The following is a 26,974-nucleotide window of genomic DNA, read 5'->3' on the forward strand; positions in this document are numbered from 1 at the left end:
TTATAACCTCATTCAACAACTAGGCACATTCACAAATGAAACACTGTCACTGACAGACATTACCATTACTAAGAAACATTTCATTTAGACAGTGAAATTACATTACATGGCACAGAGAACATGGTGTAAAAATTGCTACAAAATCCCCAACTCCCAGCTTTGGCAATATTGCCATCAAGTTGACATTTTTCCTGTTAAAATGCTGTATATTATCTTTATTTTAAGATCAGAACCTGCTACCAATTAGTTCAGGAAAAGAAATAGTGGAATGCATTTATTGCATCAGGAAACAAATTCTACCTCAGACTATTTACATTTCAAACACCACCCCTCACACAAGGTAAGGGAGTAGTTTTAAACTAGGTCAGCAAGGTGTTCTCCCACATTACCAGTGACTAGAAAATCTGAAAACACATACACACAAGTGTGAGGCAAAACATTTAAGAAAGAGAGTCATCTACACTGCTGCATGTGAATTAACCTCCTCCCTCAAGGTATAGGGAAGACATGAAAATACCATCAATGTAAGAACAGACATCAAGAGCTCAATTGTGCAGTAGGAAGGGTACATATCCCAAAGGTTTGATCTGAATTTCACCAGTTGATTAAAAAAAATTTAAAACTTCCTGAAGCTTCAAATTATTTACATTTATTGATCACAAGGGACTTCAGATAAATGCAATTACGAATATTCCACAAGTCCAGTCCACAACCATCCTGCGTCACGTAAATACTTGTGCGGCATGTGGAATCTCTCAAATTTCCTTTTGCACATTAAGACTTGATCAGTATTTTTTGGCAAAATGTTGGTAACTTTGTAATATTTAACGTTGGATAAAGTCAATGAGCATTGAAACAGTAAAAGCTGTCTTGTGTGTCAGATCCCTCAAACCATTGGAGATTGAAAGACAGGTTCAGATTGTGCAGCCACTTCCAGAAGACCATAATATATAGGAGTAGAATTAGGACACTTGGTCAATCGAGTCTGTTCTGCCATTCAATCATGGCTGATTTTTTTTCTCATCCCCATTCTCCTACCTTTTCCCCACAATGCCTGATCCCCTTATCAATCAAGAACCTATCTCTCTCTGTCTTAAAGACACAATGACCTGGCCTCCAGTCTTCTGCGGCAAAGAGTTCCACAGATTCACCACTCTGACTGAAGAATTTCCTCCACATCTCTGCTTTAAAGGATCGTTCCTTTAGCCTGAGGTTGTGCCTTCTGATTCTAGTTTTTCCTACTAATGGAAACATTTTTTCCATGTCCACGCAGGCCTTGCAGTATCCTGTAAGTTTCAATAAGATCCCCCCCTCACCCTTCTAAACACCAATAAGTACAGAGCCAGAGTCCTCAACCATCCTTCATATGACAAGCTCTTCATTCCAGGGATCATTCTTGGTGAACCTCCTCTGGGCCCTTTCCAAGGCCAGCATATCTTTCCTCTGATAGGGGTCCAAAACTGCTCACAAGACTCCAAATGGAATCTGACCAGAGTCTTATACATATATTCCTGCTCTTGCATTCTAATCCTCTCGGCATAAATTCTAATACTGTATTTGTCTTCCTAACTGCTGACTGAATCTGCACGTTAACTTTAAGAGAATCTTGATCAATGACTCCCAAGTGCTTCTGATTTCTTAAGCATTTTCCCATTTAGAAAAGTGTATGCCTCCATTTCTCCTTCCAAAGTGTATAACCTCATATTTTTCCACATTGTATACCATCTGTCTCTTCTTTGCCCATTCTCCTAACCTGTCTAAGTCCTTCTGCAGCCCCCCTGCTTCCTCAATATTACTTTCCCTCTACATATCTTTGTATCATCTGCAAATTTAGTAATAGTTCCTTAATAAGAACATAAGAAATAGGAGCAGTAGGCCATTTAGCCCCTCAAGCCTGCCCCGCCATTCAATAAGATCATGGCTGATCTGAAGTGGATCAGTTCCACTGACCCACCTGCTCCCCATAACCCTTAATTCCCCTATCGATCAGAAATCTATCTACCCATAACTTAAACATATTCAACAAAGTAGCCTCCACCACTTCAATGGGCAGAGAATTCCAGAGATTCACTACCCTCAGAGAAGAAGTTCCTCCTCAACTCTGTTCTAAACTGACTCCGCCCCCCCCGCCTTATTTTGAGGCTGTGTCCTCTAGTTCTGGTTTCCTTTCTAAGTGGAAAGAATCTCTATCCTATCTAGCTCCTTCATTATCTTATGTGTCTATAAGATCACCCTTCAGCCTTCTACACGCCAACAAGTACAGGCCCAATCTACTCAATCTTTCCTCATAAGCCAACCCCCTCATCTCCGGCATCAACCTGGTGAACCTTCTCTGTAACCCCTCCTAGGCCAATATATCCTTTCGCAAATAAGGGGACCAAATTGCACACAGTACTCTAGTTGCGGCCTCACCAGTGCCTTGTACAGCTGCAGCAAGACCTCCCTGCTTTTATATTCTATCCCCCTCGCAAAAAAGTCCAACATTCCATTCGCCTTCTTAATTACCTGCTGCACCTGCAGACTGAGTTTTTGCGATTCATGCACAAGGACCTCCAGGTTCCTCTGCATGTTGTAATTTTTCACCATTTAAATAATATTCCATTTTACTATTATTTCTTCCAAAGTGAATAACCTCACATTTGCCAACGTTATACTCTATCTGCCAGGTCCTCGGCCATTCACTCAGCCTATCCAAATCTCTCTGCAGACTTTCCGCGTCCTCCACACAATTCGCTTTCCCACTCATCTTCATGTCATCAGCAAACTTTGTTACCCTACACTCAGTCACCCCCCTCCAGATCATCTATATATATGGTAAACAGTTGAGGCCCCAGCACCGATCCCGCGGCACGTCACTAGTCACCAACTGCCAACCAGAAAAGCACCCATTTATTCCAACTCTCTGCTTCCTGTTAGATAGCCAATCCTCAATCCATGCTAACACTTTACCCCCAATTCCATGGACCCTAATCTTCTGCAGCAACCTTTTGTGAGGCACCTTATCAAACGCCTTCTGGAAATCTAAAAACACCACATCCTCCGGTTCTCCTCTGTCAACCACACTAGTCACATCGTCATAAAAATCCAGTAAATTCGTCAAACACGACTTCCCTTTCATGAATCTATGCTGCGTCTGCTTGATCAAACCATTCCTTTCCAGGTGTCCTGCTTTTTCTTCTTTAAGAATGGATTCCAACATTTTCCCAACTACGGACATTAAGCTATCTGGCCTGTAGTTACCAGCCTTTTGTCTACTTCCTTTTTTTAAAACAGCGGTGTAAGAGTAGCTGTTTTCCAATCAGCCAGCACTTCCCCCAGAGTCCAGTGAATTTTGACAACTACTAACGCATCTGCTATTACTTCTGCCATTTCCTTTAGTACCCTGGGATGCATTCCATCCGGAACCGGGGACTTGTCGACCTTCAGTGCCATTAGTCTATCAAGCACTACCTCTTTAGTAACAGTAATTGTATTAAAGGGCCTCACCGCCTACCAACCCTCGATCGTTAATATTCGGTAAGCTATTTGTGTCCTCCACCATAAAGACTGGCACAAAAAACTTATTTAAAGTCTCAGCCATTTGCTTGTTTCCCACTATTAAAACCCCCCTCTCGTCCTCCAAGGATCCAACATTCACTCTAGCCACGTTATTCCTTCCTCTAAATCATTAATGTACATTGTGAAAAATCCCAGCACTGACCCCTGAGGCACACCACTAGTCACCGGCTACCATCCTGAGAAAGACCCCTTTATCCAACTTCAAACAGAAACCAACTTCAACAGGTCCAGGCATGGGCTGCAGTATATGCTACTAGTACTTTCTCACCCAAGGCCATGGGGATTTAAAAGGAAAAGACTAGAAAGCAATAAGAAATATAAATTTATCACCGATACTAAGGGAGGACCCATTAACATGAGAACTCTTGTTTCAAATGTGTAGCTATAAAATCACAGTGCAGATCAATACTGTCTCCAGTCAAACTGGATGCAAGCAGGACAGAGTTCAATAGCGGAAGAGAAACAAAACAATTGTCACTGTTTTTGCCAAAATTCTCTTTCTTCAAATGACAAAAATATTGGTACCTTGTTTACAGAATTGAATATTGTGATATTCAGGCAATTCAATGCAAAAGGAACAATTTGAGATCTTACTGAGTTTAATTGGACTAAAACAATTGTCCAAGTGACAATAACATGATTACCCAAGAGGACGAGGAAGGATTGTAATGACTTCTTTTTGCCCAGACCCTTGGATTTCCAATATTCTTGAATTGATCTATCACCCCGCCAAATATCATATTTAGATTGCTCTCAACTGCTTTCAATGATATTTATGATAATTTGCAAGACTTAACTTCAGCACTAATAAACTGAGCATAGTAGGCGACAATTTAACAGATTCAGTCTAATTCAATTATGGTGCCATTAAAAACTACGGAAAAGCATCTGTTTTTGCCTTTATTCCAGTTCCCCACCACTCATCAAATATGCATTTATTATCGCTAGGATACAGCGCACAAGTGCAGGAACCTCACCCAAGTGGCCTATCATTATAAGGCTGGGGTGTTAACCATGTAAGTCATCTTGCTGAGCTATATATTGTCTGCCCTCCCTCCCCATAACAGATTCTGGTTAAAAAGCAGAAGCAGTGCAAGGTTGGTTACAATATCTGCTCCCCTAGCCCCGAAACAGAAACTGATCCATCGGCCCCCAATTGCTATTTCAGGCAAGTTGGCACAAAATGACACCAGCTCAGGAGACAAACTGTTTGATGATTGCACACAATACTGGGCACTTGGATTTCCCATATTGCTCATCCGGAGAGCAATTGCTCATTCTAAACGTTGACTGTCCTTCAAAATTCTCAACAAGGTAATCTAGTTGATTTTGGTATTTAAATAAGCTATCATTCAAACTGTGCAACATCAGACAATAGCAAAGCAACGGTAGATTAGAAATCAAAAAGGACAGCTTTGACTGAAGGAATGATATCTAGAGGGGAAAAAACACTTTTCAATGATCTACAGCTATAAATATAAAGAATATACATGACCAACTGTAAAAATATTTAATCCAAAACAAAAACACTGATCAGATCCTCCATACCACAGCACTTGTTTATTTTAATTCTCAATTCTGTACTGTGGCAAGAAATTAGTTTTTAAACCCAAGCTCTAGTTTTGTCTTCTTTGCTTCTCTGTATGAAAAGAAGCTGTACCATTATGCTATGCAAGAAAGATCAGAGTTCACATCAGCACGTGCTGTAAGTCTATATAATTTGGATAAATGGTAACTGTGGGGTGCAGTGTTAGAGCCAGCCATTTAAAAGGTTAGCTTTAAACGGATATTGGATATAAATTTGTCCCTTTGTTTTTTGGCCGCATGTTTTTCTTCTGTAACTTGTGCTAGCAGCAGCAGGCTTTCAAGTCAAACTACTGCCTCCAGGTTTATTAGGATAGACTAAACACTATTTTACAAAAAGAGAAAGACAGCATGTCTGTATATGTAAGGTAGTGTTTCTCAATCAAAAATATAAAAATTAGCTTTGTCAGGAACATAAGTCAGGAGTAGCAAACTTAATTAGAACAGAAAATTCTGGAACTACACAGCTGAGTTAAGTTGGAGCCCCTGTAAAGAGTCAATTCAAAATATTAAGCAATCAAGACAATAAATTAATCTAGTTAAACAGAACTTTAATAATAATGATGAAGTTAATTTTAAAAAAAAAAATTTTGAATGCATAGTACCCACCATGTTGATGAAAAAGCTACTGAAGGCAAAAAAAGAGAAACCCACCACAGGCAGTCTCAGACAACAGGCACATAATATTGACATCATTTCCCACATTTCCAAATTTATTTCAGATCACGCGGGCATTTTGTTTTTTTTAGGAACGGAAAATCCTTCAGCTCTTAACAGATCAAAGTGACTGGCTGTTAAACCTCAGCAAACAATTCTCAATTCTCTCAAGTATCAAGCCCACTGTTGACTTTGGCATGGATTAGGCTATTGCTGTTTTCTCCAGAAAAGTATTGGAGAATAAACATACCACACTTCTAATAAACCCTCTCAAATATTACAACTCACCAAAAACATAATTTTACCACAAGAAGTTAAAAGCATGTGCCCTTCATTCTAACAACCATTGAAGAACTTAAAAATCATGCAAGCCATGCAGCTCTATTTCAAACACATTTTCTAATGCAAATTGCTAAAATTAGCAACATGTTTCTTCAACTCAATAGCTCTTCCCAACTTGAATTGATGATGATTTAAGATACAATCTAACTCAGTGATACCCTTAATCTGACGCTGTGACCAGAGCTCTACCACCTTGCCTGCCACAGAATTGCAGCAAGAGGGTCCAAAATCAAAATCTCTGTTGAACTCAGGCAGGAATTTCTGGTCTCACGCAACATCCCACCTTATATATTTATCACAACCATAGGCTGTTATTTGGAGTTTAGTTTCTTTCAAAGCTCAAATGGACACCTATTTTGGCATCAAGTATGAACCTGAACTCCATAGCTAGAATAATATTAACCTAAAGTTAAAGTTAAAATTTATTTATTAGTCACAAGTAGGCTTACATTAATACTGCAATGAAACTACTGTGAAAGTCCCCAAGTCACCACACTCCAGTGCCTGTTTTGGGTGTATCGAGGAAGAATTTTAGCATAGCCAACTCACCTAACCAATTCATCTTTGGACCGTGGGAGGAAACCCACACAGACACAGGGAGAACTGTGCAAACTCCACAGTGACCCAAGCCGGGAATCGAACCCGGTTTAACCTCAGTTTGCAGTTTGGCTTCTTAAACAGAGAACCTGAGAGGGCCAATATACTTTGGTGTGCCTTTTATTTTAGCATATGTAATTCTTTCCCTAGCCAATTTTTTGTCTTCCTGCTAGGATATGGTTAATGCCACTGGGTAAATTTTCATGTGCAAGCCTCAACAACAAATACTGGCAGACTATTTGAACCTGGGCGTACACATTAAGACACTTTTATTATTTAAAGCACATGTTTGAAATTTTGAACCTGATTAGCTTTGCGAGTGAAACAGAACATTTGCTAGTAACCGTGCTACCACAAGCAGAAAAAAGGCAAGACGACAGCAAAAAAGGTTAAATTACAACCCTAGCAATCCTGAATTATGTATGACAATAATCTGATAGCTGGAAAGGAAATTCAGTGCTGAGGAATTTAAATCAAATCAATTTATTTTCACATTCTGCACAGCTTAGAAATTATATTTTGAAATAATTTAAACTAGTCAGCTTGCATTTTTACTGGCTCTGAATAATCAAACGACAAGGGCACCACAATATTCATTCCACTGTAGCCTGTGATACTGACCTATTATTAAAATATTCATCGCTTCTCAATTCTCAGAAAAAGGACATTGCACTGCTATGCTGCACAAATATTCTTAATTTGCTGACTGTGTTCCTCAGCAATTTAAAATATCATCGCAGGAGATGACTATGTATAAGATGCAATTATAAATGCAATAGGAAAGCGTGTTCAATTTTCTACAGAACATTTAGTTTAGCTACAAGGAACAACTATTTTCATACTTCCAGAACGAACACCAGCATGGTTGATAGTGATATAGCTATTCATCAATTCCCAAAACAAAAAATCAATATAGCAAGTATACAAGCAACAAATTTGAAAAGTAATTATTAGTGTTTAATATCACAAAATAAATTAGAGCAGCAGTCCTTAAATGGATGATAAATACCTGACAGAAAACTGCATAATTGGTTAATTATCGGTCTCGGTACACACATTACGACCATAATATTCTTATTCTTACCTTCTCCTCAAAGCATTTCTTCATCAAATTCTCTTTATTTTGGAGCTGGTTGCCCAGGTTACTACATTCATCCTCTTTTTCATCAAGCTGCCGCCTGTGTGTGTCCACTTGCCCCATGAGCTCAGAATTTCTCTTCTCTAAACGACTTTTAGCTGTATCTGTCTTCTTCACCTGGTGGAAGAGGCACAGAATTTACTGCACAAACTGATAACTTGAATTTAATAGAGAACCATGTGATGCAGAATTGTTTGAAACTTATCTCAACCCTGCTTACATTTTAAAAAAAAGTTCCATTTTAATTAATTTTTGTCTGACAAGATACCTCAAGTCTCCTTTCTTAGGCAGACGCTATGATCTAGGTTGAGATCATTCAGAAGCTACCTGAATCCTAACCTGCGTACCTAAGTGAGGCAAGATCCAAGAAGAAAGTGCACTCAGTTAGATCAAGTTTTTCCAATTTCAGCACTTCTTGAAGTGCCAAATGCTATGGCCCAACTGCAAGTATGCAATAAGAGATGGTCTGAATATGAAAGATGATCCAATATGGTGAGTTGTCATGGAGGTCAAAATGATAAATTCATAAGTTTACAGCACAGAAAGAGGCCCTTTGGCCTATTAATTACCTATTCATTCTAATCCCACTTTCTAGTACTTGGTTTGAACCTTGTATGCTACGGCAATTCAAGTGCTCATCTAAATGCTTTTTAAACGTTGAGGATTCCTGCTTCAACCTCTCTTTCAGGCAGAGTGTTCCAAATTCCCATCAGATTCTAGTTGAAAAAGTTTTTCCTCAAATCCTCACTAAATCTCCCGCTCCTTACCTTAAAGGTACACCCCCTGATTAATCGACCTTTTTACTATGAATTGAACCTTTAACTTACACAGGTAAAGATATACTTTCAAAGTATTGTTCCCCAGACTATCCTTCTTAGGATGAATGGCTTCACAAGTCAGGAAAATACGACTTCAGTTGTCTATACTGCACAACTTAACACATCACAAAATGAAAACATGGAAAAAATAAAAATTATATGAGTGATGACCACACATTGAAACTTCCCATTCCACCTCTACTCATTGCTGCTGTCACCAAAATCCTGATAAGCATTTATAAACTCCATGTTGTCTTTGGCATCCTGGCACATTTCACCCATCATAAGCTCAAGCTTATTTAAAATTCTATTGCTCATCACTAATCTATCACCCCCTGCACTGATTGAGCTGTATTAGGTCATCTCCCAAATTTAACTGTCATTGGCATCAAATCAATCCCCCATCTCCTCCTGCCCAAAAATTCTGAACTCCAGTCTCTATATGCATCTGTCCCAACCTCGCTCCAGTACAGGTGGCAGGGCTTCCCACTGCCTAACATCTGTCTTACAACAAGACTATCCTCTGCAAAGTCCACCTCTGGTCAGCTTTGCCATCCCTCCTCATTTTACCATCTCAATGCAATACATCTGTTTCCTTTACACAGAATCATAGAGGTTTACAGGATGGAAACAGGCCCTTTGGCCCAACTTGTCCATGCCTCCCTTTTTTTTAAGCCCCTAAGCTAATCCCAATTGCCCACATTTGGCCCATATCGCTCTATCTCCATCTTACGCATGTAAAAGATAAAATTGTATCCGCCTCTACTACTACCTCTGGCAGCTTGTTCCAGACACTCACCACCCTGTGCGCCCCTCTGAACCCTTTTGCATCTTTCCCCCTCTCACCTTAAACCTATACCCTCTAGTTTTAGACTTCCTTACCTTTGGGAAAAGATATGGATTATCTGGCTGATAGTCAATAGACCTCTATAAAATCACCTCTCAGCCTTCGACACCCCAGAGAAAAAAGTCCCAGTCTATCCAGCTTCTCCTTATAACTCAAAATATCAAGTCCTGATAGCATTCCAGTAAATCTCTTCTGCACTGTTGGGACAAGAGCCTGTATAAGGAGCACCAAATATAGGAATATTTGTATAGGAAGCACACTCCTAGCTGTGTTGACAGGAACAAGTTAGTTTTTCCCCTCACTATCAATGCAGTCTTAAAATGAATTTATAATTTCAATGTACTTGACACAGAGAAATCCTTTTCCCATTTGCTTGAATGCAATTTGTGCCATTCTCATTTAAGATTTCAACATGAATAATTATTAAATGTTTTAACTGGGTCTTCAAGTTCAATGTATCACTATTCTCCTATTCAATCTACCCAGGTATATGATCTGTTTAATGTTTGACCCCACTCTTTTCTATTCATGTACAAGTTGCAACAGCACACGCTACACTAGCTGCAAGAGAAAACTTTCAACATGCGAACTGAATTAAATAGAACTTTACAACATAGACCTAGACTATATGGCTGATAGCCCTGTTTTTTCTTTGACCACTTCCAGTCTGATCCCATTCTCTTGCTTTCTTCTCTCTATTACATTTTAAATGACAGGCTCTACTTCAATGCTTTGCAGCAAAGAACTCTAACTACCCTCTGCATAAAGTGTTTTTGGACTTGTTCTTTTGCTTCTTGCAAACATTTCATCGCTGTGTCAGAAGACCAATGGAAATAAGTCATCAATATTTGACCTATATAAATTCTTCCCAAGAGCCCATCATGTGACGAAAGCCTATTCAGTTCCTTGACTGTGTCTCCCCTTGTAACCGTAACCTCACATACTTAAAACAGCGTACCAAATCCACAGTAGACCTTTTGCTTGTTTATTTTTCTCCTTCACATCTCTCCTAGAAAGAGCAACCCAAAGTATACATGGTACTTCAATAACAGATCAAGACAGACATGTTCAATATTACCACCTTATCTTTGACGTGTTCTATAACCTCAAAATTTAAAACCAAGGATTTTGTTTACCTCTTATACACTCTTATTCCAGCTGCACTGAGTTATCAGTACACCAAATGTGCTTCTGCTTCTATTGCATTTAAAATCTTACCATTCAGGATGTACATAATACATTTAAGAATAAGGAATTATTTCACATTTATCTTTAGTAAAACAACTTACTTGCCTCTCTACTAAGATAAAGGTCTGACAAAATCATCCAAACTCAAAACATTAGCTCTATACTCTCTCCACAGATGCTGTCAGAACTGGTGCGATTTTCCAGCCCATTTCAGATTTTGTTTTTCTGCTAAACTGTTTATTCCCAGCGTCCAATCAGCACAATTCAACATCCTACCAACGTGACGACAGTTCCCTCAGTTCCCAAGCCCAGATCATTTCAAAATGAGCCCAAATATAATGCCTTGTACACCAGGGCACTCTCTCAGCCTGAAAAGCTTCCACTACATTTTAAAAATGGTGACTTGCAAACATTTCTATCCATGTGTTCACATCCCCTTTAATCTCAGACAAGACACTTGAAGTGTTTTTTGAAAATTCATAGAAATCTCATCAAGCAAATGTGTTATTTTGTAAGAATTCTATAAAGGTAATCAAACATGATCAGCAGAAAGAATACAAGAAGAATTTTTGATTCCTGTTGTCTTGCTCCATAATTTAAGATGCCAAAAACAATTCCTAAGAATTGAAATTAAAGCATTTCCATTGCAAACTGGCAAATTTCTAACCCCTTAAAATTATATTGTGTGTAAAGCAGCTAATGAACTTCAGCAAAGGGACAATTCTTTATTACAGTAAAACTTATAAAATCTTCAAGGCCTTAGGCTTTTATACAGCCCAGCACAAGTTGTTCTTTTCATTGTTTGTACAGCAGGATCTTAACTGCACTACAAGAACATTATCCACAAGAATTCAATTGTGTGTTAGGGTATAATTTCATCCATGGTTAATAAACTTGTGTTTTAAATCACACAGACATCAACGACTGAGTCAGCAGGAAAAGTCACAGGTTATCTGGATGCTCAATTAAGAACTCCTGATATTTAGCTATGTCACTTTATACTTTCCCTCTTTATACTTTGTCTAGACCCCTCATTATTTTGAAAACTGTCAAATCTCCTGTCAAGCTTTCTTATTCCTTCAAGGAAAACAATCCTAACTTCTCCAATTTATCTTCATAACTGATGTTCTTCATCCTTGCAACCATTCTCATGGCTCTCTTCTACGCCTTCTCTAATGCCTTCATATTCTTCCTAAAAGTTGGAAGCTGGAACCCAATATAATACTCCAAGTGAGGTCAAATTAATGCCTTATACAAGTTCCAACATAACTTCCTTTCTCTTTATTCTATACCCATATTAATAAAACTCAGGATACTGTCCCATCATCTTCAATGATTCATGCACATACACATCCAGGTCCCTCTGCTCCTGCTTTTGAATTGTACCCTGTATTTCCTACTGCATATCAGTATCCTTCCTACCAAAATGAACCATTTCACATTTCTCTGCATTAAAATTTAATCTACCACCTGCCCACCCACTCCGCAACTTGCCCATGCTCTTTCAAGGTTCTACACTATCCTCCTCACAGTTCACAATGCTTTCAAATTTTATATATTCTCTGCAATTGACATAACATCTCCAAATTTTACTGTATTTTAGGACAGATTAGAACCTTCAATCTATTGCAAACGGGCTAGCCAAATGCAACAGGAATTCATAACAATTCTATTACTCTGCTCTCTTTCCACTCTTTGCCTTGCACCTTCATTTGCTTCAAAAGGAAATTATTTATAACCATTAGGTCAGAAATCATCATAAGCCACTCGAGCTTTCTCTTGCATGTTCCAAGATTCTATGACTATGTCACAAATATCCACATTAGGGTCCTGGGCCAGAATTCCAAATTACATTAGGAAGCCAGAATGGACTCCAAAGATTTTTCTATTTTGGCCCAAGTGTGAGGAAAGAATGTTTCGCTCCAGGAATTATTCCACTGACAAATTAGGGATTCTTTTATCGTAAAACAAATTTTATTTAATAAAGCAGTTTAACTAACAAATAAAGCAACTTAATTATTACCCGTTGAACAATATTTAAACAAAACTTTATTTCTCACTTATCACTGTTTGTTCCAAATAAGCAACATTCTTACAGAATCAAAAAACACTTCATAGTTAAAAACCATATATTTGCTATAATGAAGGTAAACAACATTTAAGTCTTCAGAAAGATTTTGTCGAGAGTAGCTTGCAGATCTCTGTATTTAAACAAACCCCATCCAAAAGCTGTTTTGTTACACATCTAGTTCCTCTCCTTAAGCACATCACCACATCGCCTCGTCAATCTAAACTCACCTAATCAAAAACCCAAGGGAACCTTTTCTCTTCGTAAACAAAAGCCCTTTATAGTTCTCTCCTAAATAAACACAACCCAGCAACAGCACACTCACCACAACTTGGATTCACTAATTTTCTACATGTTTGAAACTACTTCTTTCTTCAAACTCAGTTTTTCCCCCAAAATCCCTCCAATCACCAGTGTTTAAAATGTTTCACCACAGAGAACATTCTATTATATCTCCTGTGCTGTCTATATTGGTGTTGAACTACAAAATAATTACAAAGAATGTCAATGAAACAAATAAAACCTGTTTTCTCCAGAACTGATTTGAACTAAGATGTGGAAAGTCAAACATTTGAATATCTAAAATCCACACTAAGTTGTATTTAAATGAATAGTGCCAGTAGACTCCAGGGCACCTATTAGAAGGATAGGACAAGTTGTATATTAAAAGATTGGATAACGCCAATATTTTGTTAGAAACAAAGCATAAATAAAATAAACCTAACGACAGACATTACCAAACACATATTTTACTTATTTTCACCTTCAACTCAGAACCAAACATCCTTCGACATTGAGTTCTACATTTGTTATATTAAATTTTTGACTATCTTACTATACAATTGCTTCTATAGCACAACTTTATCCCAAAAAAACAGAAATAGTTTCCCCTTAACCATTATTGATGTCACAGCACTAACACAGCACATCCATCTATCACTGTGAATCAATTTACTATTCCTCAGAAACTTTCAAAGCATTTAAGGAAAATCGTATCACACAAACTTCACCAAAAAAATCAGAAACATGAATAGGTAAATTGGTACAACACTACAGCTGATTTTCCATATAGTTGGACCTTCACTATTAGCAGATGAATTCTTTATAGAGCAACCAAAACAGTATTTTCTCTTTTATAAGGTGGATCTTCCAGGACATTGAATAGCATCATGCAGTTTTAGGAGGGGCATTCATCCATGCAATACACAATTCATTATTGTGCAGTACAGGGCTACATTCTCAACCTTTCGTAGTTTCTTGACAGAGCAGGAGCCATATCAAGCTGTGATACAACCAGAAAGAATGCTTTCTATGGTGAGAGTCATAAACTTGAAACTTTCAACCATTTCTATTTCAGCCCTGTTGATGTAGAAAAGGGCATGTTCTCCACCATACTTCCTGAAGACAATCTCCCCTGTTTTGTTGACATTGATGGAGAGTATTGTCATCGCACCAGTTCACCTCATTCTCAATCTCATTCCTGTGCTCTATCTCATCATTGCTCGAGATCCGACCCACCATGGCAGTGTCAGCAACAAACTTGAAAATTGAGTTGGAGGGGAATTTGGCCACACAGACATAGGTGTAAAAGGAGTATGGTACAGGGCTGAAAATACAGCCCTGTGGGGCACCAATGTTGAGAATGATCGTGCCTGTCCTTACTGATTGTGGTCAGTGGGTTAGGAAGTTCAGGGTCCAGTCGCAAAGGGAGAAGCCCAGGCCCAGGAGTTTGGAGATGAGTTTCGTAGAAATAATGATGTTGAAGGTTGAGCTGTAGTCTGACATAAGTGACTTTGTTATTTAGGTGTTCCAGGGTTGAGTGCAGGGCCAGGTAGATGGCGTCTGTGGACCTGTTGTGGCGGTAGGTGAACTGTAATGAATCCAGGCAATCTGGGAGGCTGGAACTGATTCGTGCCATGACTAACCTTTCAAAGCACTTCAGTGATGGATATCAGAGCCAGCGGACAATAGTCATTAAGGCACGCTGCTTGGCTTTTCTTTGGCACTGGGATGATGGTCATGTTCCTGAAGCAGATAGGGTCGTCAGATTGTTGAAAAGAGAGGTTGAAGATGTCTGCGAATACTGTCACCAACTGATCCATGCAGGTTCTGAATGAAATTAACCAACTCATCTACGGAAATCGTGTGCTGGTTGGTGATGAAATTTAAAAACATATTCATTGCTCTAAGGTAATCCACTGATGATCAGGTTGAAGCACATTACTGTGACAGAGGCAATGGAACTTTGCTCCGTGCTTAATAACTTGGGAAACACTAACTGCACTTACTGGGCTCCTGAAATGGAAGTCATTTGATTTTCCTGCACTAACATTCCTCACTTGGGAATTTTACAGCAACAACTTGTGTACATGCAAAGAACATGTATTCGGCATTCTAAAAAATAGATTGAGGAACTATACAAAAATAAAAATCTTTATCCTTACCAAAGGCATGTCTGATTTTAAATAGGATGTAAAACGTATCCACAAATCCAACCGATAACAAATTTTCCTGCATGCATTTGAAGGTTTCAAATTTGAACAGGATGCTGTTTTGTGACAAGAACATAATATATTCTGTGTACGTCAGTGATCTCTCATGAAAGTCTAACTCTAGATTTAGCATGAACAGAAAACAAATACAAAAGCCATTGAAACATAGACAATTAGGTGAGTTTAGTACAGTAGCAAACTCATTTGCCCATTTTCTCATTATGCCAGTAAGCATATTCAAGTAAGGAGGGGGGCGTGGAAAAAGAGGAAGAAGCAAGTTTGTGGGCCAGAGACTGACAAGCACAAGTTGATCACAAGCATATCTGCTTCAATAGCAAAAGCCAACAGTTTCACAAGAGCTGCATTCTTCACAAAAGTCTTACGTTAATAAAGACAATTTATTACTGACCAGAAATGATGGGAAGCACAATCCACAATAGTTTTTAAAAGAGCACAGGATAATTATTTGACAGGCATTTTGTATATGGAAAAGAGCAATGGATTAAGTGGAGATCTTTCAAGAGCCAGCACAGACAAAATGTCAAATGGTCACCTTCTGCATTGTAAATTCCTATCACAACAACAATTAGAAGTTAAACTGAACCCTTCAGATAATCTACAAAATTTTCATTTGTGACCTCAATGCGCTGACAACCTACAGTTTACATGTGTGATTATGCAGCACTTCTTTGTAATAGTGAAGTAAATGCAAAAACAAACAGCTTGTGAAAGGATCGCATTTGAAACAACCTCAAGGAAATTTTCAATTGTGGAATATTTTAGTAGACAAGAGAGGCCACTTACTCTTTGGAAAGAGTCAGAATGGTATGGAGGATCAAACAAGTCCAGGGATACACATTCACAAAATCATGATACAGCAAAACAAGTTAACAGACCACAAAAATGAAAACAAAGTATTATGATTCATTTTTGAGGAACAGAATTGAAAAGCAGGGAAGTTATATTGGGCCACTTTTGGTCTCCATATTATAGAAAGATAGAGTCTAAGGGGAAGATTCCAAAAGGATTTAAAAAGGATGATAGCAGAACCAAGGCATTAATAACCATCAGGAAAAATTAAACAGGTTGGGCCTGTTTTAACTAGAAAAGAGAATATGAGCTTGTCTTCAATTGTTCAGGAGAACTGAAGACAAATTAACAAAATGAGCACACTGCTGGTAGCATACACAGAAAGGGAACAGTTATGTACATTCAATGGTAATATACTGCAGCATATAGAGGAAGACAGCAGCCTATGGATGCAAATAAGCAAATTCCTTGTGTACGAAAATACAGTTGGATAATGCTGCAAAGGGTTTTTTATAAATTGGAAAGTTTTGAAAGTTTGGGCACCCCTAATAGTAAGCAAACTAACGCATTGCGTACATTCACATGAAACTGTAGTTAACAAAAGACTTGAGACGCTAAGCCAGTTTTCACTGGAGCAGAGAGCAAGAAATTTTACAACTTTGATTTATATATTGTCATTAACATAATAAAATGCCCATCGAGCATTATAAAACAAAATATGGCACCAAGCCACATAAGGAGATGTTAGATCAGATGATATAAAAGCTTTGCCAAAGAGGTAAGTTTTAAAGAGTGCCTTCGGAGAAGGAAAATGAGGCAGAACTGTGGAGTGCATTCCAGAGCTAAGGACCAAGGCAACTGAAGGCAAAGCCAATAATGATGGAGCAATTAAAATCAAATATTCAAAAGGTCAGGATTAGATGAGTGCTGCTATCTTGGCAGTTACTGTTTGTAACAAACACTGCATCTTAAAGTAGCTCTCCTTAAACATGAAATATATTGATAGCAGAGGATAGAAAGTGGGAGATCAACTAGGGATGTGTTGGAATAATCAGGAGGTAATGAATGAGGTTTTCAGCACCAGCAGAACTGAAACAGACAATGTTTAAAAAAAAAGTGAATTTAAAAAAATGAAAACAATTGAAAAGAGAAAAAATGGGAACTCACGGAAGCCTTTCCATTGTTGATCTTGTCACAGTATGAGACCAAACAAAGTCACTCATCCTTCTTTTAATTTCCTCTCTGACTGACTGGCCAGGATTTTAACACAGAAAATAAATAGCAGGGGAAATTTCCCTGATGTTGTTGTTAATATATATGTATATGTCAATATGACCAAAGATCTGCCGGTCAGGTGGATTGGCCATGCTAAATTGTCCCAAGGTGTGTAGGTTGGGGGATTAACAGGGTAAATATGTGGGATTACAGGGATAAGGCTGGGTAACACAGCCTGGAGAAAGGGTACAGACTTGATGGGCTGGATGCTTTGTTCCACACTGTACGGATTTCATGAATATCCATCCTTCAAATGAACATCACAAATTAACAGAATACCTGGCCATCATCAATTATCTCATTGCTTTTTGTGGGACGTTACTGCATATAAACTGACTACTACATTTCCTAACAAGAACAGTGCCAAGACTTCAACAGGTGCTTCACTGCCTGTAAAGTGCTGAAACATTTAGTGGTAGTGCAAAGCATCAAGTGAATGCAAGTCTTGCTTTGTAACGAAAGCAGATTGAGAATTATCAGTTTTCCATCTTCCAAGGTATTGGTCCTCTGCCGTTGGTTCTCCAATCAAGCTAGTGGTTCCTATGCTCCAATGTAGTCCCCATTATTGATTAACTTATGCACTTTGGATGAATTAGATTCAGGCTAGACATACTACATCGCCATGAAACCATATCACTCCAAGAAAAAGAACACCCAAGGGGCGCTAGGAAGAGTTGAACATGTACAGAAAAAGGAAAATTCCTGATAAAGAGTTACATCAGAAATCCACAACATATGCTAATTACAAGTGTACGTAACTTAATTTTTATCAGTTTTTAGAACCACTATATTCCTGCACAACACATTCAATGGTTAAACAATAATTCCAATGAATGCAAGCTGCTATTGCTTTTCATCATGATAAAATTTTGCTGACATTCCATCCACAACGCAATATGCCAACCTTTATTATAAACATTCATCTTGTGCTGCTGTAATCAACTTCACAATACACCTCCCTCCAGGAAGAGAGAGTTTATAGGTCATTCTTCACTGATGCCACTAACTGTATTAAGTGCATGGATAAAGTTTAGAGATTTTCCTTCTGACCCTGTAAGCATCAGGCGACTTCCCCCAATGACCCTCCCTCTCGAGCAACAATGGGAACTGATACATGGTGGACAGCAATGTATTATGACAATAAAATGAACACCAACTGTCATGCATTGTACGGCATGTATTGTTGTACTGCTGCTGAGGCATTATATAAAATGTCAGATCTGAAACGCAACGAGCCAGGAGTGTTTATTTGATATGCGGTTATGATATCATTTCAACCTTTAATGTTTTCAATGAATACAACTAATGTTTGAATTTAAAAAAGTAAACTGAAACTTAAATTTTGCAACTAACACTGGAAGAAAATATTTCAACTTGCAGAATCAGGAAATGCACAAAGCACTTGGCCTTGGGGTTTGAGCTGCATCTCCCTAACATATGGAGAATTAATATGACACCAATCCCGACCTATGACAAAATATTTTCTTCATTTCTCTAATACTAGCTCTACTGCAGCAAGCACTACACAATATGGGTAGATAACAATTTGCTATACTGCTGTTTTTTACGTTTTCCCACGTAGATGATGATTCTGTTCCTACAGGCATCACTACCTTCCCACATTTGGAATTTGAAACTTGATACACAAGTACAAGTGCAAGCCATAGAAACCTCATCAGCCGTGCTAGATTGAAACATTAGCTCGATTGTCTTCAAATTGGGCCTCAGGTTCCAGGCCTTCATCACTTGTGGTAATTTGGCCACTAAAATGGTAGTCAAACGTGATATTCAACCTCTTCTACAAGTAAAAATATGGAAATACAGTACAGCACGGACTCAATAGGAGGCAACTTGTTACACAGATTCTTCATGGTAAAACTAAACATGGGGCAGCACAGTGGTTACTACTGTTGCCTCATGCCAGGGACCTGGGTTCAATTCCCGACTTGAGTCGGTCTATGTGGAGTCTGCATGTTCTTCCAGTGTCTGCGTGGGTTCCCCCCGATTATCTGGTTTCCTCCCAGTCATTCCGGTTAGGTGCCTGGCAATGCTAAATTCTCCCTCAGTATACCCAGGCAGGCACTGGAGTGTGGCAACTAGGGGATTTTCACAGTAACTTCATTGCAATGTTAATGGAAGCCTACTCGTGACACGAATAAATAAACTTCAAACCTGTACTAACGATGACGTCACTTGCATGTGCTCATGTCTACTGAAGATGTCATTTTATACATAAAGACAATGCTTACTATAATATTTCTCCCCTTCATTTCAATCTCCATTATGGGCAGAAACACGACACTCATGTCTCAACTATACATCAATCTTTCAGGAGTTTTGTTGACCTGCAACAATATCACAGGCGAGGCTTGTTGCAGCAAAGCTAGACATAGGAGTAGGTTGAGTATCGGTGAATGAATGTCCCTCATCCTTCATCTTCTCAGGAGTCGAGTCCACTGGAAATTCTTGTGTATCAGGAACCATTTCCTGTTGAATACCTTCAGCAGCATTTACTTCTACAGTGTTATCTGGAACTGTCTTTTTTTATTCATTTGCAGGACATGGATGTTGCTAGCTGGCCAATCAACTTTTATTGCCCATCCCTAGTTGCCCTGTTTCAGAGGGTAGTTGAGAATCAACCACACTGCTGTGGTCTGGAAACACATGTAGGCCAGACGATTAAGGAAAGCTGATTTCCTTCCGTAAATAACATTAGCTAACTAGGGTTTTTTTGCGACAATCGACAATGGTTTCATGGTCATCAGTAGGTTCTTAATTCCAGATTATTTTTATTGTATTCAAATTCCACCATCTTCCATGGTGAGATTCGAGCCCAGCATTAGCCGAGTTTCTGGATTAATAGTCCAGCAATAAGACCACTAGGCCATTGTCTTCGAGTCACAGTGTAGAATAATTGATTCTGATGTCAGCGAACAACTCTTCCATTAGTCAGTTTCACTACCAAAAATGCTGGACCACATTACATTGGTTGCAAACTCTGGTTACTGCCAAAATTCCTTAGATAGACAATCATTTGGATTGAAATGTTGCTCCTTAGAACGGTAGTTATGTCTCTCCTCTGCTCTTCCAGTCTCCTCCTCACTCTTGATTTGAAGTTTCCCTTCTGTGATTTGCAATACCCCCACACTGAACATCAGCAAGGTTCATAACAGTAATAAAAATCCTGCGTGGTATTACCACAAAACTAATTCATCAGTCCTAATTAGACATTTTCCCACACTGGTAAAGGAGCAACATACTGACAGCACTATGGCACAAAACAAAGAAGCAACGTGAGCTGTGCCTGGCAGATGCTGAAGGTATTCTCAGTATTCTATAGTAGTTATGGTAACCCCAGAGTCTGCTACACCTTTAATGTACATAACAGCAATTGCTAACCAGCCATATGTCTATTTTGCAATATCATAGGTCTCTGAATCAGAGATCAACCATCAGACCCAAGTCTCAGTATAAACAGGACAATTTATACTGATGTTCACTTTAAATCAATATCCCGCGTTTATTCCCCAACCCATTCACCCTTCCCTCATCCCCCACTCACTCTCTCACCCTCTTCCTACACCCCTTCCCCAGGTTTGTGAGTTGTATTCCCCCCTTCCCGAGGTGAGCATGCATGTACCCATGTTCCCCTCACGCCCCAACGTGCGGGCGGGCACAACCCCCTTGCCCCAACGTGCGGGCGGGCACAACCCCCTTGCCCCAACGTGCGGGCGGGCACAACCCCCTTGCCCCAACGTGCGGGCGGGCACAACCCCCTTGCCCCAACGTGCGGGCGGGCACAACCCCCTTGCCCCAACGTGCGGGCGGGCACAACCCCCTTGCCCCAACGTGCGGGCGGGCACAACCCCCTTGCCCCAACGTGCGGGCGGGCACAACCCCCTTGCCCCAACGTGCGGGCGGGCACAACCCCCTTGCCCCAACGTGCGGGCGGGCACAACCCCCTTGCCCCAACGTGCGGGCGGGCACAACCCCCTTGCCCCAACGTGCAGGCGGGCACAACCCCCTTGCCCCAACGTGCGGGCGGGCACAACCCCCTTGCCCCAACGTGCGGGCGGGCACAACCCCCTTGCCCCAACGTGCGGGCGGGCACAACCCCCTTGCCCCAACGTGCGGGCAGGCACAACCCCCTTGCCCCAACGTGCAGGCAGGCACAACCCCCTTGCCCCAACGTGCGGGCGGGCACAACCCCCTTGCCCCAACGTGCGGGCAGGCACAACCCCCTTGCCCCAATGTGCATGTGTACCTTCCTTTCCTCAGTGTGCATACTCCCTTTACATCCCTAGGTGTTTGTAACCCTATCCCCTGGAACACCCCCCCAATATCCCCAGATGCGCGTATACCCCCACTTTCCTTGGGGGCATGTGTACTCCCCTCCGCCCCCAGGTCTGACCCCCTCACCCCATCAGCTGATGCTACCTCCCGTCCCCCTCGCCCCGGTGTGCGATGCTCTGGCTGCTGCCCTACCTGCACCTGTAGCTCGGCCACCTCCAGCTGCATGCGGGTGTGGCGGCTGGACAGCACCCAGTAGTTGAAGGCCAGCACGGCCATGAGTAGCAGCAGGCCGATCAGCAGTAGCGACGGCAGGCGGCCCCCCCGCCGGCTGTTCCCGAACATCATCGCGGGGGCCGGGAGAATAATCAATTAAATAAATAAAGCGGAGGATGGGGTGGGGGGGGCAAGACACCGGCCTCAGAGCCGGGAGACGGGGCCTCAGAGCGGGGGCAAAGGGGGTCAAACCCCTCCCGGGCACCGAGCCACGATCAGTGAGGGCCCCGCCACCCTCCTCTCCCTTCAAGCCGGGCCTGAGGAGATTGCACCAGCCGCCACTCCGGTTCACTCCATCCTCCCGGGGAAGGAGGGCGATTTTAAGCCTCTCAAGCCACCGCTCGTCACCGTCCAAACGGCCGCTTCTCGAACAATCTCCTCAAAGCAGCACCCCCCGCCGCCGACGACAGTAATTTTTTCCCCCTCAGCGACCGACCGATTGACGTTTATCGATCGACAGTCGCCCTCAACACTGAGGAATGAGTGTTTTTTTTTCCCCCCTTAATAAATAAATGTTCCCTCCCGACTCAATCTGGTCGACCCGCTCCTCCTACACCCGCGTCTATCCCCCGGCCCCGGCCGTTACCCGAGGACGCTCGGCTGTGCCCGCCCTCCCCTTATAAGTAAGGTGCAACCTACCCTCACCGCCCATTGTGACGAGTGCAGGGGAGGCAGGGCTGGAAGCGGCGGCTCCACCAATCAGACTGCCGGCCCGCGCGCTCTCATTGGTTTCTTCTCCCCCAGGTGGGCGGAGGGGAAGTTGCGGGTCTAGCAGGTTAGTGTGAGCGGGCACAGCCACACTTCCGCATTCGTTGAGCTTGCTGCGCTGGGGGTTGTTGCTGCTGTGGATGGCAGGTTGTGACACAAGCTCTAGCCACATCCCGCTTTACGCGGATGTAGCATCCCAGCAGCATGCCTCACCCTGACCCAACCCCTGTGCATTTTTCAATTTTCCATTTCCTTAAAGTCGGGGGGGGGGGGGGGGGGTGCTTGGCACTGTGAGAACATTCTTGCCCATAAACAGGCGGAATTCATATATTTGCACTCCCATTTTCTTCTTAATTCTTAGTCATTTATGTTATATAAGGTTTAAGACACGGGTAGATAGGTTTTTGGTAGGCAAGGGAATTAAGGGTTATGGGGAGAAAGCGGGAAAGTGGAACTGAGCCACTTCAGATCAGCCATGATCTTATTGAATGGTGGGGCAGGCTCGAAGGGCTAGATGGCCTACTCCTGCTCCTATTTCTTGTGTTCTTATGTTCTTAAATGAGATAGCGAGTCTGGTGAACTGGTGAGGCAACAATACTCTCTCTCTAAATGTCAACACAACAAAAGAGATTGTCATTGACTTCAGGAAGCGTAAAGGAGAACATGCCCCTGTCTACATCAACCGGGACAAAGTAGAAAGGGTCGAAAGCTTCAAGTTTTTAGGTATCCAGATCACCAACAACTTGTCCTGATCCCCCCCATGCCGACATTATAGTTAAGAAAGCCCACCAATGCCTCTACTTTCTCAGAAGACTAAGGAAATTTGGCATGTCAGCTATGACTCTCACCAATCTTTACAGCTATCTTTAAAGCATTCTGTATCACAGCTTGGTATGGCTCCTGCTCTGCCCAAGACAGCAAGGAACTACAAAAGGTCATGAATATAGCCCAATCCATCACACAAACCAGCCTCCCATCCATTGACTCTGTCTACATTTCCCACTGCCTTGACAAAGCAGCCAGCATAAATAAGGACCCCATGCACCCCGGACATTCTCTTTTCCACCTTCTTCCTTCAGGGAGAAGTCTAAGGTCACGTACCAACTGACTCAACAAAGAACAACACAGCATGGGAAACAGGCCCTTCGGCCCAACGAGCCTGTGCCGCCATTTTAACATTATGAGTCCCCTCTCCACCCATGCCCTTATCTATGCTTATGGCATTCCACATTGAGGGAAGACTAATTTAGGGACAATTTGTTACACCAATCAGCCTAAGAGCACATCTTTGGGGTGTGGGAGGAAACTGGAGCACACGGAGAAAACCCACGCAAGCACAGGGCGAATGTGCAAGCTCCGGCAGACACTGGCCCAAATCCATGTATCTGCACAGCAAACAGTGATAGTCACTGAGCTGTTGTGTTGCCCAGCATCTGGTCCAGTTTAAGCGTACGCTAACGACATGAAGTACTAGGCTACTTTCGAAACATCCAAGAGCAGCCATCATACGACCCATCGCATGTATGCCCCTTGTTGGACAACAAGACTCAAGAATAGCTTCTTCCCTGCTCCTGTCAGACTTTTGAATGGACTTACCTTGCATTAAGTTGATCTTTCTCTACACCCTAGCTATGACTGTAAAACTACATTCTGCACTCGCTCGTTTCCTTCTCTATGAACGATATGTTTTATCTGTGTTGCGCTCAAGAAACAATACTTTTCACTGTATACTAACACGTGACAATAAATCAAATCAAATCAAGGGCAGGATATTTGTAGACAGGGTTTGAGAGAAAGCTTTCTCACCCAGGGGATTTGATTTGATATATTGTTGTCACATTGTTGATTAGCAAGAGTGGCACAGTGGTTAGCACTGCTGCCTCACAGTGCCAGGGGCACGAATTTGATTCCCAGCTTGGGTTACTATCTGTGCAGGGTTTGCACATTCTCCCCATGTCTGCATGGGTTTCCTTTGGGTTGCTCTGGTTTCCTCTCGCAGTCAGAAAGACATACTGGTTAGGGTATGTTCCTCCATCTACTTAAACAAGTGTCAGAGAGTGTGGCGATTAAGGGGATTTTCACAGTAACTTCATTGCAGTGTTAATGTAAGCCTAATAAATAAGCTTTAAACATATGTATTGGAATACAGTGAAAAGTCTTGTTTTTTGTGCACTGTACAATCAAAACATACCACTCATAAAGTGCATCGGGGAGAAGGAAAGGGAGGATGCAGGACATAGTCTGGAATTACAGGTAGGTTGAAGAGATAAATCAGAGGGTGGTGGGAATCTGGAATTCAGTGCCTTAAAGGATGGTGGAGGCAGAATCTTCCAATCCTTCAAGGATCATTTATATGAGCACTTGAAACGCCATAAATAAATAGCACACAAGGCAGTGAACCAAATGCATGACAATGGGATTAGAATAGATAGGTACTTAATGGCCAGCACAGACATAGAATCATAGAATCCCTACAGTGCAGAAAGAGGCCATTTGGTCCATTGAGCCTGCATTGACAACAATCCCACTCAGACCCTATCCTCGTAACAGCACATATTTATCCTGCTAATCTCTATGACACTAAGATGCAATTGAGCATAGCCAATCAACCTAAGCTGCACAACTTTGGACTGTGGGAGAAAACTGGAGCACCGGCAGGAAATCCATGTGGGCATGAGGTGATAATGCAAACTCCACATAGACAGTTAACTGAGGCTGGAATTGAACCCAGGTCCTTGGCGCTGTGAGACAGCAGTGCTAATCACTGTGCCACCTGCCATGATGGACCCGTAGGGCCTCTTGCTGTTCTGCAAAATTCTATGAATATATCTTCAAATTTTGCAATGCTAAGGTGGTGGGGCCATAACAGGGGAGGCAGGAGGGGGGAATTCCTTAGTGGGGATATCGTGGATCAGGGGGATGGGGTTTGGCCAGAGCAGCGATCGGGGATGTGAGGATCAACATAAGCTGGGGTAGTGATCAGGAGGGGATGTGCAATGTCTGGGATGGGGGGAAGTGACAGGGGATCCCCTAGTGCACAGAGTGCACTGGGTGATTGGGGCACTTGCGTAATGGTGCCGGCTTTACAGTGCAAATAGGCTCTGTCCATTCCCCCTGCTTGTGAGAATCACATCTTTTTTCCAATTGCCTTATGATTGCAACTTGGAGTTTGCCCAAAAAATCAGTGCAATTCTCTCTCATTTTCACACTCATTTAGCACTTGGAATTATTTTGGTAAAATCACCCCCAAAGGAGCAAATCCAGAGTGAGTGGTAATCCTATAATAGGCAGTACAATTCCAGATCTCAATGTTTCACCACCCTAGAGTTGGACAAAGTATGACAAACCATCAGTCTGGGCATTGTTGCTCATTATGACAACATTCTTCCTGAATTCCTAAAACATCTTGGCCCATGGACACACTCCTGGGTTGCCCATTTCTTTACAAGGGTCATTTAGGATGTTATTGCATCAGAAGCAGTTATAAGGAGGTTTATTAGATTAATGCCAGGAATGGGTGAGTTATCTTATGAGGAAAGGTTGGACAGACTAGGCTTGCATCCACTGGAGTTAGAGGAATGAAAAGCAATATCCTGCATGTTATTGACAAGGTGGATGCAGGGAGGATGTTTCCTCTTGTGGGTTAATCTAGTATTAGGGGTCACTGTTTAAAAGTAAGGGTCACTAATTTAAGATAGAGGTGAGGAGAAATGTTTTCTCTGGAAGCAGAATCTTTTAATATTTTTACAGCAGAACTCAGTAGATTCTTGATTAACACAGGGTGAAAGGTTATTGGGGGTGAAACGTTTTCAGGGGTATGTGGGAAAGTGGAGTTGAGTTTCAATCAAATTAACCATGATCTTATTGGATAAGCAGGGCAGGCTCAAGGGGCCGAATGGCCTGATCCAGTTCCTAACTCATATGTTTGCATGTGAGGGAAGGCTGACAAAATCTTAGCGCATGCCTAAAGTCCTCAGCCTCCCAACACCAGGCAAAGATCCAAAATTAGCAACAAACTAAATATCCAATATCACTACTCACAGAAACCAAAAGAGAAAATGCTAGAAAATCATAGAATCCCTACAGTGCAGAAGGAAGCCATTTGACTGACTACGTCTGCACTGCTCACAATCTCACCAAGGCCCTATGCCCATAACCCCACATATTTACCCTGCTAGCCCCCCTTACACTAGGATCAATTTTGCATGGCCAATTAATCTAACCTGCACATCTTTGGACTATGGAAGGAAACCAAAGCACCTGGAGGAAACCCACACAGACACGGGAAGAATGTGCAAACGCATGACACAAAAAATGACCTGAGGT

General features: G+C 41.5%; 1 protein-coding gene across 2 annotated transcripts in view; it reads right to left on the bottom strand.

Moving 5' to 3' along the window:
• Positions 1 to 22,500, bottom strand: part of golm2 (golgi membrane protein 2) — a 79,480-nt gene extending 56,980 nt beyond the window's left edge. The window contains exons 1-2 of one of the 2 annotated variants that reach the window (XM_080214185.1): positions 21,860 to 22,500; positions 7,823 to 7,993 (exon numbers count right to left, since the gene is read on the bottom strand). In XM_080214185.1, the coding sequence (XP_080070311.1) occupies positions 7,823 to 7,993; positions 21,860 to 22,012 (324 nt within the window). In that variant the 5' untranslated portion in view covers positions 22,013 to 22,500. The remainder of the gene's footprint in view (positions 1 to 7,822; positions 7,994 to 21,859) is intronic. The other variant, XM_080214186.1, reaches the window with a different exon arrangement.
• Positions 22,501 to 26,974: the final 4,474 nt, after the last annotated feature.

This window comes from Carcharhinus amblyrhynchos, chromosome 28 (assembly GCF_965287045.1).
Source record: "Carcharhinus amblyrhynchos chromosome 28, sCarAmb.v2.hapA, whole genome shotgun sequence".
NCBI classification, from domain to species: domain Eukaryota; kingdom Metazoa; phylum Chordata; class Chondrichthyes; order Carcharhiniformes; family Carcharhinidae; genus Carcharhinus; species Carcharhinus amblyrhynchos.